The sequence below is a fragment of the Mustelus asterias genome, chromosome 13 (genome assembly GCF_964213995.1).
Source record: "Mustelus asterias chromosome 13, sMusAst1.hap1.1, whole genome shotgun sequence".
In the NCBI taxonomy this organism is placed as follows: Eukaryota; Metazoa; Chordata; class Chondrichthyes; order Carcharhiniformes; family Triakidae; genus Mustelus; species Mustelus asterias.
Window position 1 is genome coordinate 69,538,638 of NC_135813.1, and position 14,396 is coordinate 69,553,033.

Consider the following 14,396-nt stretch of genomic DNA (forward strand, 5'->3'; position numbering starts at 1 on the left):
CCCTGAGGATTAACCATTGTTCAGAAACTGAAGTGTACTAGCTATATAAATACTGTGGTTACAAACGCAGGTCGGAGGCCAGGAATCCTGCGGTGAGTAACTCATCTCCTGACTCACCAAAGCCTCCACACCCTCTATAAGGCACAAGTCAGGAGTGTGATGGAAAACTCTCTATTTGCCTAAATGAATGCAGCTCCAATAACACTCTAGAAGCTTGACACCTTGAGGACAAAGCAGCCACTTAATTGGCATCCCATCCACGAACATTCACTCCCTCCACCACCAATGCAAGTGGCAGCTGTGTGTCCCATCTAAACAAAGTACTGCAGGAACTCACCAGTGTTCTTTAGACAGCACCTTCCAAACCCAAACCATCTAGAAGGACAAGGTCAGCAGACAGATGAGAACACCACCAACTGGAAGTTCCCCTCCAAACCACTTACCACCGTGACTTGCAAATATAACACTGTTTCTTCACTGTCGTTGGGTTAAAATCCTGGAACTGCCTCCCAACAGCACTCTGGGTGTATTTGCACCTCAGGTGCTGTAGCAGTTCAAGAAGGCAACTCACTACCACCTTCTCAAGGGCAATTAGGGATGGGCAATAAATGCTGGCATAGCCACTGATGCCCACATCCCAGGAATGAATTCTTAAAAATTCAGTCTGAAGCCTAGAAGTAATAACAGGAGAAAATTCAGAGAACCATCTGTTGCAGTATCAATCAAATAGAGACAGGAAAGGTTAAAATGCAGATCAGGTTGGAATCTAGAGACGTGAAAAAATAAATTCTCTGTCTGGTGGCAGCATTTTCTTTCATCTTGTCCAGGTGTGTGACAGAGGTGCCAACTGAGTATTCCCTGGTGTGGTGTCAGTGTTCAACCTCTGAATGGATATGGCTCTACCTACATCTCAGGCACTGCAGCGATTCAAGAAGGCAGCTCACCACCACCTTCTCAAGGACAATAAAAACTGGCTTAGCCTGCAACGCTCATATATTGTAAATGAATTTTAAAAAAGCAAAGGCAGGAAATCAACCATGATCTGTACCTCAACTGAAAGATCTGCTCCTGCACTATATTCCCAACAACATTGCTTTTGTGGACCCCGCAACCTAATTCCTAGAGGACTATAATATCAATTAATATGGTAAAAATATAGGTGCTGTTCATGCAGCTCACTCTCCTAACAGCAGGTTGGTTGTGTGTGATGAGATTTTATTTAAAAATTAATTTTCAACTCTTCAGTGAAAACATATTATTCAGTTCATAGAGTGACAATTTAATTTGGTAAATAGTTAATAAAACCATGTTTAGTTGTTCATTTTTAGTTATAAAAGCCTCGAAATTAGGCTGCATGATAATTTCATTCAGACTTTTAGCGCTATCATATCAAATTGTTTGATATTTCGGTGCACTAAACTATTCAAAACAAAATTCCACAGTGTAATTTCAGTTCAAATTGATTTATTTCTGCATTTGCAAGATGAAGGCACAAAGAAAACAGAATAGGAAGCAACTAATTTAATGTTAGGGTTTTTATCTCCCAAAAGACCCAGCACAATTTCCCTTACCTGGGCTATGCCCAACTTATTTATCCTCCTAAAGTAACAAAAGCTAAAAGCTTGCACAACTAGTTCAGCAGGTTCAGACGAGGGCACTTTGTGGCACGCTGGTTAGCACTGCTGCCTCACAGCGTCAGGGACCCGGGTTTGATTCTCGGCTTGGGTCACTGTCTGTGTGGAATTTGCACATTTTTCCCGTGACTGCGTGGGTTTTGTCTGGGTGTTCCGGTTTCCTTCCAAAGATGTCCAGGCTAGGTGGATTGGCCATGCTAAATTCTCCCTCAGTGTACCTGAACAGGTGCCGGAGTGTGGTGACTAGGGGATTTTCACATAGGCTTACATTGACACCACAATGAAGTTAACTTGTGACTAATAAATAAACTTTACTTTACTTGCAAAGCTTAAATTAAAAAAGGCAAAAGTTGCTATCTGAGATGTGCCACTCTGACATTTGCGTTATGAAAATCTAACTAACCATTGAAATGCATTGAATGATGTTATAGTTGAGCAGCAGATATGAACTACTAAACTTGCCACAGAAAGTTAATGCAAGTTATTTCAAACTTAAATACTCTTTTAAAGACATAATAAGTATTAATTATTGCCAGTAAACCTCTCGGGCACTGAAAATGAACCAAATGTGAAGTTTCATTCCTTCAAATTTTAATTGCTGGAGATTTTAATCTTGTCAGATTTAACACTTTTCATTTTTACTTTACTTTCACCTTTTTATTGCTCCGAATTCAACTTTTTGTTGCCTCTATTTTCTCTTTCGCTGCTTGATCTGATATTCAATTCACTTACTTGAATTTATTCTTGTGGCCCAAAGGGTAGCGTCCCTGCCTCTGAGCCAAAAGTTCCGAGTTGGAGTCCCAACCTAAGCCTTGACGGACAAGGAAGGTGTGTTCACAATGCGGCCAAACAGGTTGAGTATTAACCTGCAAAATCCTTCCAACACTTGGTGGTGAGAGAGGGAGAGACTCCTGGTCAGCCATACTTGATGCGTAGTGGCACCCCCCAAGCTATAAGCCTCTGGGGATAAACTAGAGACCTGTTCCAAGAATAACTAGCTATGGAAGCAGATGAAACCTGTCTTGTGTACCATTAGGTGCATGAAGAGAAACAAAAATACAAACTTGGATTTATACCTCCTTCTCAGTCCTTGAACTGTTAATTTCACAATCTGTCAATCTGATTGCTGTCCCAACTCACTCAGTCTCCAGATATGTATTTCCCCTCACTGTTATTTGCTCCTAATTTCAGCAATGGGCAGCACGGTGGCACAGTGGTTAGCACTGCTGCCTCACCGCACCAGGGACCCAGGTTCAATTCCGGCCTCGGGTTACTGTCTGTGCAGAGTTTGCACGTTCTCCCCGTGTCTGTGTGGGTTTCCTCCGGGTGCTCCGGTTTCCTCCCACACTCCAAAGATGTGCAGGTCAGATGGATTAGCCATGCTAAATTGACCTTTAGTGTCAGGGGGATTAGCAGGGTGAATACATGGGGTTATGGGGATATGGCCTGGATGGGGATTGTTGATGGTGCAGGCTCGATAGGCCGAATGGCCTTCTGCACTGTAGGGATTGTATGATTCTAACTCGCCATCAAAAAAATTTAAATACCTGAACAAACAAGGGAAAATCCAACTAATGAAAACACCTTTCGAGGACCTGCCACAGTAAACTGAGGCCCAATATTTTACAAACATACTTGTTAGCTAACTGCATTACAGTATGTCACAACTTGAATGGATGAAGTTACTTTGACAGAAGCTTGTTTAAATGAATAGAGCTTTCACCTATTCACTAGATCTACACTATGTTATTATCTTCAAATAGCTATTGGGAGATTTAAATTAAATTAATGTAAAAAATTTTTATTAAGACAGCATTGTTGAGATAATACAGTTGATGGTTAAGACATAAAGTTCAATGAGAAATTATAATGCATTAAGAGTGTTTGACTTACTTTGGGGTTTGTGTTTCTTCCACCCGGTTTCCTAGCTGGAACTCATGTGATTTACTTCGGTGTAGTGCAGTGAAGCCAGGGATAAGGTGAATCAATTTGCGAGAAGTTGGTGGAGGAGTTCCAGGTGGTTTCAATTTATTCCTTCTCCTCACTGGTGGCGTTCCCGGGGGTGTCATTGTTGTCACAATGGGAGGGGTTCGTGGAGGGGTATGAGTAGCGTGTCGCTGTCGTGGAGATGGTGGCAGAGAGCTTGGTCCACTCTCAAATGTAGGGTAAAGTCCAATCGGATCTCCAATGGTCAGTCTATCTGCATAAGTACAAGAGGGTCCTAGCACAGGCACTGAATGGAAGTCTTGCTGCAGGAACTTTGATGGGAACTTGGGACTGTGTGCGGTATGGCATCCAGGCCACTGGACAGGTTCTGTTTGGCTGACAGGAGTATTCTCTTTTCCAGTTTCTGTTGTAGGCCACTGGATAGCCCAGTCTTGGCTGGAATGGCTACTCCCTGCATTACAAAAACATAGCATGTTCGTTAAATCCACCAAATATGAAAACCGTAAGAAAATAACTCATTAATTAGCAATCTTAATGGATAAGCAATTGTCTCAAATCTGCTTTGGTTAAAACACCATTTTTCCTTTAAAAAGTGTCTCTAATGTTACTTCTGTTCAGGACTGCATGAAGTTAACAATTCAGGAAAATGCTCAGCTTACTTCTTGCTAACAGTTTAGTTACGGGCTCAGATTGCCTAAATGCCTCAGAGTTTAGATGTACTCATGACTACATTTCATAAGTAATTTATTGGCTGCAAAATACTTTGTGCTGTTCCCAGATTATAAAAGCTGCTGTAAAAAAATGTTTTCCTTTCTTGTTTTCCTTGAAATAAGCTGTTCCTTCAACTCATGTTTCTGCTGGTGTACTGAGAAACATTATAAGCGCATTCTAATTGGACTGTTAATGTGTGAAGTTATACCTTTTCAAAGGAGAGATGAGAAACAGGAAGTTTTGCACTCGATTGCATTCTATCACAACAACATCTACATTTTTTTTCAATCAGTTTGAGATATCTCTGTCATGTGACTGTCAGCATCAAGGACACCCGGGTCAGGTTCATCATCAATATCGCAAAAAAAGTAAAGCCCAGTTTACCTGCTCCGAAAACAATACTTTTAGCCTTTGCCTGCAAAATAATCCCGACACTTCAAAACATCAAACATTTGTGAAATAGTTTTGCGATATTTTGATGTGATTGGCACTTTATTAGGACTATGAACTGTTTATGGGGTACAGTAGCATAGTGCTTACGTAAATGGACGAGTAACCCAAAGGGCGACACAATGGCACAGTGGTTAGCACTGCTGCCTCACAGCTCCAGGGACCTGGGTTTGATTCCCGACTTGGGTCACTGTCTGTGTGGAGTTTGCATATTCTCCCCGTATCTGCGTGGGGTCCTCCGAGTGCTCCGGTTTCCTCCCACAGTCCAAAGATGCGTGGGTTAGGTGAATTGGCCACACTAAATTGTCCCTTAGTGTCCCGGGATGCGTAAATTAGAGGGATTCGCAGGGTAAATATGTGGGTTCCAGGGATAGGGCCAAGGTGGGATTGTTGTTGGTGCAGACTCGATGGGTCGAATGGCCTCCTTATGCACTGTAGGGCTTCTAAGATTTCTATGATTCCAAAGGCTTAGACTAATAATCCAGACATTAATTCAAGTTTCATCATAGGAGCTGGGAGAATTTAAATTCAATTAATTACATACCTCTGGAATTTTTGTTCAAAAATATACGGTTCATTAATGTTCTTAGGGGAGGAAATCTGCTGTCCTTACCCAGTCTGACCTATATGTGACTCCAGATCTTCAAGGAGTTTGAAAAGCTCCAAGGATAACAGGAGGCTGACAAAACCCAATAGATAGCAAAACTAATAGAGTAAGAAAATAGAACTTAATGGCATGTGATGGTGCCAGGAGAGACACCCTGCTTGGCATGAGGGTGCTCCCCCAACCCCGCTCCCCTCCAGAAGCCTGCAATAGAATCTGCTTCAAGGGAGGAGGTGATGGAAATATTTATCACTGTGAAGCATGTGCAGAGGAAGATGTCACACCTTAAAGAAGCTGCCTGCCTCAGACTACATAGCAGTATTGCTAAGCAGGTAAACAGCCCAAGCATGCATGGCACAAAGTGCTCCATTGGCACCAAGAGGGTTCCACGAGTCTTCCATCAAAGTTACAGCAACAAATCTGGAGAGCTCCTGCAGAATTAGAGTTTCTTCAGGCATTTTTAACCCAACCTGCCCACTGGGAAAGTGGCAGGATCAGGTGCAGCACTGGTTTTGCAAAACATTTTCTTTTTAAATCAGTAAAGAGTTATACTAGGCAGGGTGTAAAACCAGTATAGCACCTGATCCCATCTTCCCAACTGGTGAGTTAGCTTAAAATATTCTGGTATCTTTGTCTGCGCGTCCTTTCCATTACTTGGTACTATTCTGTCAGTAAGTTTACATGGCTGTTTTGCCGTTAGCAGTATTCAAAGGACAAAACATGGAATGGCAAATGACAAGCCCTAAGGAAATACTTGAAGAAAGAGAAAAAAAAGGAAACAGTAGCAGGGAATAGAGCATGTATGTGGCATTGTTAATAATAATGAGCATCATTAAGCTTGTCAAAAAGCACTATCTCTGGATTTATGTGGTTTTATAAACTGTTTAAACTTTGCTCCAGTGGTTTAATATATTCATTGAGCCAGAAAGACATTTTCACCTATTAATTGTTCCATGTACAGTATTTAGTATTTATGTAGAAATGGATAGTGGCTAAAAACTGCCAAGTCCCTTTAATTATACATCAGGAAAATCCCCATTAAGCTAATCAGATGGATCTGTTTCTTTACCATTAACAGGAGGGGCAGCACAATGGTTACCACTGCTGCCTCAGCGCCAGAGACCCGGGTTCAATTCCCAGTTTGGGTCACTGTGCAAACTTCACACAGACATTCTCCCTGGGTCTGCGTGGATTTCCTCCGGGTGCTCCAGTTTCCTCCCACGTTCCGAAAGACGTGCTGGTTAGGTGCATTGACCCGAAGAGGCGCCGGACTGTGGTGACTAGGGGAATTTCACAGTAACTTCATTGCAGTGTTAATGTAAGCCTTACTTGTGACTAATAAATAAACTTTACTTGAACAGAACTACTGCTATTAGTGAAACAATCATTTTAATAATTTCACTTGCACAGAATTTAGAGGATACACTAAGGGGACGGTGAACAGTAAGTTTTTTTAGACAAGAGTTCAAAATATAGCATTTGTTTTCAGCTGTGATCTTCATTCCCATAGCAATAGCAATTCAAAACAAATTTGAAATGTGTATGAAAGAAGAGTCAAACGGACCTGAAACGTTTCTCTCTTACTCCACAGATGCTGCCAGACCTGCTGAGTCTTTCCAGCATTTTCTGTTTTTTTATTTCAGGTTTCCAGCACCTGCAGTATTTTGCTTTTATTTAAATCTGAAATCTTATTCAATTCTCAATAAAAGCTCATAAGGACAAATGCTAGTTACCCTGAACACTGAACAAGTAACACTAATAGTCTGTCACTGGATAGGCAGATTATTGAAACAATACTCAATCACATAGGGTGAGATTTTCCACCAACAGAAGCTTCCAGTCAGTTGAAGGTGATCCACTGTGGTGGATTCCACAGAAGCAGAACGGGTGAACCACACAAAACACCATCGGTATTGGCAAGGCTGGAAGATCCCACCGGTGGGCAATGGCAAGCCGTCTCCACTGCTGGAAAACACACTACAGGGGACAGGGACACATGAAAATCCCAGCGATGTGTGTTTGCTACATGCCATTCGACACATTGGTCTATATCGGCGTTAAGGCTACAAAACCTTCCCCCACCCAACCTCATCCAACATTAAAAACTGCCAACATGTCCTGCATGCCCTTCTAAAACACAGAAATTAGGAAGTAACACAGCAAGACTGCAGGAAAAGAGAAAAGACAGATTCATATCTCAGCTGGAGATCCTTCATCAGAACCAGGAAAAGAATGAAGCAAATTCTTTTGTAAAGACCGTTTACAACTTTACTTGGACCTTGAGATGCTGGTAACACTGGTTCCTGACTTGGAGATCCAGCACCTCCAGCAGCAGTTACAATGCAACTTTACCAGGACCAGGGTTTTATGGCCCCTCCCATCCAGAGGGATGTCATGGTCCCACCAAAGTAAAACGGGAATTTAAATGGCCCACCGCACCAGCTGGGTGAGAGACACACTGATGGGGCCATAAAGTCTTGATCCAGAACAGAAGTCACTGTAGCGAGCAATGTGCCTATCGTCTACCTGCCTCTGCTGGGGTTTAACTAGGGGCTGAGGGGGAATACCATGCCATGCCAAATGGGGAGGCCATCTGTGCCCAGTGGAGGATCCCTTCACCCCAGTGGCAAGACCCGAGCCTGTTTGTTTCCCCCCCATACCTTGTGATCACCACATCCCAAACTCCCACCCCACCATACCAGGACCTACCCGACTGAGCTTTGTCACTGTTCCCTGTCGGGGACTGACTGCAATCCCAGCAGTGGCCATTGTTTCCAGTGACGCTCTGGGGCTGGCCATCTAATGGGCCAACAGCTCATCAGGATCAGAAGGCACAAACTCAGGCAGTTAACGGCTTGATGGTGCAAAATACAGTGGTGGCTTCCTGCCAAAATACAGTGGTGGCTTCCTGCCATCTCTAATTTTCAGCTCAAAGATTTCCACCCGCGTTCGCTAGTCTGCTGATCGAGTGTTTACACCATTTTCTGATTTTTTAAAATATAATTTTGCAGCACCAGCAATAGTTTGCTTTTGTTTTGTTTACATTGGAGTTGCTGCCTGGCATGATTAGAAACGGGAAGCAGGGGCTAGAGTGTCCCTTTAAAATCCATGTAAAATCAGATTAAATGGTGTTCGAAGAGTAGGCAAATAACAACAGCATCGAAATACTAAAAATGATTAAAACAACTAATTGCTCAGTAGCCTGGAAACATATCCTGCAAACATCCTCTTTTAGAGATTAAATGAATGTATGATAACAATGGCATCTCAGCAAAGCTGTGATAAAACTATAGAAATCCAAAAGTGAAATCATTAAAAAATAGAAATGCTTAGCAAATCGCCATGAAAATGAAAGATTAGCAAGTAACTACAATGGGTATGCTGTCCATTTAGCTGACCTAGTTACACCTCAAATAACAACCAAGTACTTGGGTAAGGACTGGATGGATTGGTAGGAGTTGTTTTCACCCAAAATTCAAGGAATTAGTTATACCCTTATTATTATAATAAAAGAGCTATGTCCAAAAACAAAGCAAAACAAGATTAAGACCGACACATGCAAAAAAAAAAGAAACGGAGGACAAAGTTTACAGTCTGACATTGGTGAATTATTATTCTGCTATTCATACCCATTCCAGACAAATCTTTTGTTTCTTTACTACAACCATTATCATTCCTTTTGCACCATGAAATCTTGGCCATTTAATCTCTCCTTCCCTTCACCCTACCACAGACCTCCCTTTATGCTTCTCCTCCCCCTTCCTCCCTTTCATTGCTCAATGCCTATTACACTTCTATCTTCCTTCAGCTTTGGAGAAAGGACCTTGCTCTGAAACAGTGGGTTGGATTTTCACAATCGAGGCAGGTAACTCAAGTCAGGAAGTTTCCCAGTTTGGCAATCCGCCTCAGTTTTAAGGGCCCATTGCAAGATATTTTGACGTCGAAGAGGTAGTGAATGGGTAGAATCAGGCCCACTGACCCTGGAAGCATGAGACAGACAAGTGCTGAGGCCGGCTGGTTAGAGGGCCCACCTCAGTTCACCGGACTGTGTCCCTGTCGTTTTTGAAGCTGTTAAGCCCTCTAGGCCTTGACCCTCTCCCCAACTCCACCCCATGCTTGATATTCCCATGGCCCCTCCATGCCTATTCATGATTTCCCCATGTCCTTTATAATCCCCATGGCCCTTCATGCCACCTCCACAACCACTCACACAGTCTCCACCATGGGCAAACATCAAGAGTATATGGAGATGAAAAAACTAAGCTCCTAACAATGTAATACAGCTTTTCACTAATGCACACCTAATAGTGAAAAAAACTCCCATTCATGAAAGTTTTAAAATTCCTTCAAGTGTTCAATCTGTTATAAAAACAAATTTCTATTCAGTGTCTACATCAAAGACAGCCAATCCTTGAACTCAGAACTCCCTTTGAGATAAGTATTTTTGTAGCTTTTGAAACTCAGCCAAACATTCATAATGACCTTAGCTGTAACAACACCTCCCTGGAAATGTTAACAAAGAACTCTATTGAAACTGTGAAAAAGCTGGTCATGGTTCTTGCTAAACTATACTAGTTGGCCTGTTAATCAAAGCATTCCAGCAAATGTTTTCCTTTACTCTATTTGACAGCAGAAGCCTATTTTTTGTTAAAGTTTAAAGAGCTGGGGATTTTAAAAAACAGATAATGACACTTAAATGGACCTTATCTACCCTTCAAGAGAGTTCATGTCTATTCCACCAATTCAAGACTTCCACACGGCAGATAAGGTCTAGGAAACAGTTAAAATGGGGTATATTTATAATATACTATTTTCAAATAGCCCTGAGTTCGGGTATGAACCATGCCTTAACCCTGTTCCCAAGCATACAGAAAATTGTTTTTTTTATTCATTTGTGGGACATGGGCATCGCTGGCTGGCCAGCATTTATTGCCTATCCCTGGTTGCCCTTGGAGGGCAGTTGAGAGTCAACCACATTGCTGTGCCTCTGGAGTCACATGTAGGCCAGGCCAGATAAGGACAGCAGATTTCCTTCCCTAAAGGACATTAGTGAACCAGATGGGTTTTTCTGACAATCGACAATGGTTTCATGGTCATCAGTAATTTCTTAATTCCAGAAATTCTGTCAGAAATGGGGTGAGGACTTCCACATCCAGGACCTGCCTGCCATTTTGAAAAGATCCCTGGAGTTGGCTTGACTCCACGAAATCCCTGCCCATTAACTCCTCCACAGAGTATGCCAGCATTTTCTAATTTTTAGTTGAGATATTGGGATGCATGACCAAAAGCTTGGCCAAAGAAGTAGGTTTCAAGGAACATTTTAAAGGGGAAAGAGAAAAAGGTGGAGAGGTTTAGGGAGAGAATTCCAGAATCTAGTGTCCTGGCAGCTGACAGTGAAGCAGTAAAAATCTGGGGTGTGCAGAAAGCCAGAATCAGAGTAGAGAGTGTAGACAATGCTTTCTCAACAATTCTCAATATTCAACCAAGCTGTAGCCTTGGTTCTGTGGTAGCATTCTCTGAGTGAAAAGGTTTTGCATTCAAATCCCACCACAGGTAAAGAAAAACACCTGCATATATAAAGTATCTTTGTCACTGACAGTAATCCTTATTCCACACCTATCTGTTGGCTAAAGTATTATACAGACTGTCTACTACGAACGTTTCTATGTTTGTATGTTGACAATCATGATGTGGTGCTGTCTTTGCATGGCTGTGTACCTGCTGCTGCCACAATCACTATAGTTTTGTTATTCAGGGTCTGTTCTCACTAACACGTGGCAATAATGAGGTACAGTAATATTTTTCTGTCATATATGAGAAACACTACATTTATTTTGCAGAATGGTAGCAGTTTATTCCTGATTTTGGCATTTGTTCTGATATTAAGGTTTTTTCTCAATGCCTTTAGTCCGATTTCAATTGTGCAGGTGAATGAATAAGTGGCGAATAGCTCTGATCCCGGCTCACTGAGATTGATGGTGATAATGAAGCCATTTCTGTTGTTCTTGCAAAGTTAATGGCAGCCACAGAAATATCTAGAGAGCTACAAAAGTGACACACTTAGTCACACTGTAAAGATTTCTAGCCTGAGTCCTCAATTCAGGAAGGTAATGTCCTCCTTTTGTGCCTGCTTGTGTCTCGCCAACTCCCCACTAAACCCTATGCATGTGTGGCGACATTAGCTTTTGACAATATCCCTTGGATAATCTGCAAATGGTTGGTGGCTTCACTCAAAAAGCACCTACAGCCAATGAGAGGATGGTAGGTGTCACAGAGATTCAGTAGGGCCGGATTTTCAGAGAATGGATAAAGCTATGTGGTTGCATGCTCAGGATTTGCATTACACATACACATCTGAAGTGGCATTTGGAACTTTCAAGATTTCCATAATAATTTATGGTGAGTTACATAGAGTCAGTAGGTTTCACAACGCCACATCAAATGACACCATATAATGGTATATTTAGTTGGGAGCAATGACAGTGAGCCACATCTCACATATCACTTGGACCATGAAAACACTGATATCAAAGTGATTGATGGAAGAATTGCACAGCTTCAAGCTATTTGTGTTACACAGGCAGCCAATAAGTTAAAATATGCACATACGTCAGCCTTCTTACTAATTTCACAAGCTGTCAGATATTCAAAATGTTATTGGAAAATTTCTTGTGATTTTTATAAATACAGTGGAGGGGATGGCACAGTGGTGAGGGAGAATAATTGATGCAGTATGTTTAGACCACTGTCCCATCATGTTTGGGACACCAGGGGTGGAATTCTCCCAAGTCCCCGCTGGTGGGTTCCACGATGAGTCGGGGTGAGAATTCAGCCATAGGCCCAAAAATCAGTTTTACACTAGCGGGAATTTACAGTGGGATCTTCTGCCACGGCGGATCAGGAAAACCGCTAGAGGCCACTGCAAATCTTATTTGCATCCCGTAATGGGATGCAGGTGAAGACGTGACTACCCCACACCTGATTTCCAGCTGTGCCAGCAGGAAACACACCGGTGCAACACACATTTGGAAAAATGTGGCATTCCGATGTAAGGGCTCACCTGAACCATACCGGAGGCTGTCTCAGGATGGAGGCCAATGACAACCCTGGACGCCAGTCCACCAGAGCATATTCAGGTGGACCTTCCAGATTTGGTGCCCTGGAAGGGGTCCATCGTCCAATCTCAGAATGTTCCTGGAGGTCTGTCTTCATTTTCAGGAGATCCTTTTTTTTTTCAGTGACATTGGGTGCCTTTTCATATGACACAGATAGCATAACAGACTACGCACCATCATGCCTGCCCCACCATTAAATATAGCACAAAACAGAGATTTGAGGCCAAAAGATTTGGCATGTTTTCCTGCTGGCCTCTGCAGTGGAAAACACTTAACATTCCCACCCCTGCAATGAGAACTTAGTACCCAGGTGGGAGAATTCCATCCTAAATTCAGACTAAAGGTTTCCCTTTCTGTAATGGAAGCAAGGGTCAAATTCTAATAGTCACAATCAAGTAAAACTGCCTCCATAATTCGTCAATCCTTGGCTAATTTACCACAGGGCCTTCAAGATTGATTGTGAGAATTGGAAATGCCATATTTATTCCATTGGGAGTGAATTTCAGAGGTGAGCTGAAAGTGCAGCATGAGGAATTGTGGAAAGGCTTTCGCATCTCAGCAACTGTTAGCTTTGGTTCAGTTGCAGCACTCTGAAGATTGTTTGTTCAAACCGCACTTCAGATAAAGAATGTACTTCAATTCATATAGCACCTTGGCAGATGTTCTAAAGCATTTTACACCGAATGAATGATCATTGCTGTGTCGTCATTGCTGTAATACAAGGAAATACGCAGGCAATCTGTACACAGCAAGATCCAACAAAGAGTAATGAGATTAATGAATAGATAATTTGTTTCTATTGATGCTGGATCAGGTACAATTATTGAGCAGGAAATGGGAGAGTGTGATGGGATCTTTTAGATCAAGAAACATCCTATTTTCTGAGTTAGCTTAGTGTCCTCTTTCAGAGCTGTGGTCACTTCTGTTGCGTTTGTCTTGTTATTCAAGTTGCATATTTTCAAAACAGCAACAAGCATTTCACAGATGAACCAAAATGGGCCATTCAGCGAGTGAATGCTGGAGCAAGGATAGTCAATGCAAGAATTGTGGCAAAATGGGTCACATTGCAAAAGCCTGTTGGGCTAGACCAGCTTCCCCCGAGAAGAATATTCAGAAGAATCTGGGTACCTTCAAGAAGAACACACTGAATTCTACAAAAATAATTTACAATGTGGAAAAGAATTCCGATTGTGAAGAAGAGAATGTCCAGAAATATGATAAAGAGCTCCAACCGAACAGGTTATCCATACAGGATGGATCTCACAGATTCGGGGTGATTCCGAAGTTTTATTAGGATGGAGGTTGATACTGGTGCTGCTGTATCTTTGATTCCAGAGACTACATACCAACAAGAGCTGAAGCATCTTCCTTTAAAACCAGCTGATGTGATTTTAAGGACATATACTGAAGAGATTTTGCCATTAGAAGGTTACATCATGGTCAACGTAGAGTTGAGTGTGCGAACAGCACAGTTGCCTCTCCATTGGTCCATGGTAATTTTCCAGCCCTATTTGGGAGATCATGGTTGGAGAAGATAAAGTTGAACTGGAATGCTGCCAACACAATACCAAAATAGACCTCCAGCACCTTCTGGATAAATACAAGAGTGTATTCAAAGAGATACTTCGCTCAACAAAGGGAGTTCAAGTGAAACTCAAGATAAAGCACAATAGTCAACCAAAAAGTCTCAAAGCAAGACCAATGCCATATGAAATTCATCTCAGGTCGAAAAAGAGTTGGTACAACTCGTTAACACTGCTGTGTTAGAGCCAGTTACAATGAGCGACTGGGCTACTCTCATTGTACTTGTCATGAAACCAGGTGGTTCAGTTCATATTTTAAAACAACCAGAAATCCAGTGTAGTACGCCAATGAATATCTGCTTCCTTTAATTGAAGATTTGTTTGCTGGATTATTAGGTGGGCAGTAAATTAG

At 42.1% G+C, this 14,396-nt stretch overlaps 1 protein-coding gene across 1 annotated transcript in view; it reads right to left on the reverse strand.

Annotated features, from left to right (window-relative positions):
• The window catches only part of ksr2 (kinase suppressor of ras 2), a 389,906-nt gene that overhangs the window by 247,656 nt on the left and 127,854 nt on the right, over window positions 1-14,396 (reverse strand). Inside the window, exon 4 of the mRNA XM_078226092.1 lies at window positions 3,528-4,032. Within this exon, the coding sequence (XP_078082218.1) occupies window positions 3,528-4,032 (505 nt within the window). The remainder of the gene's footprint in view (window positions 1-3,527; window positions 4,033-14,396) is intronic.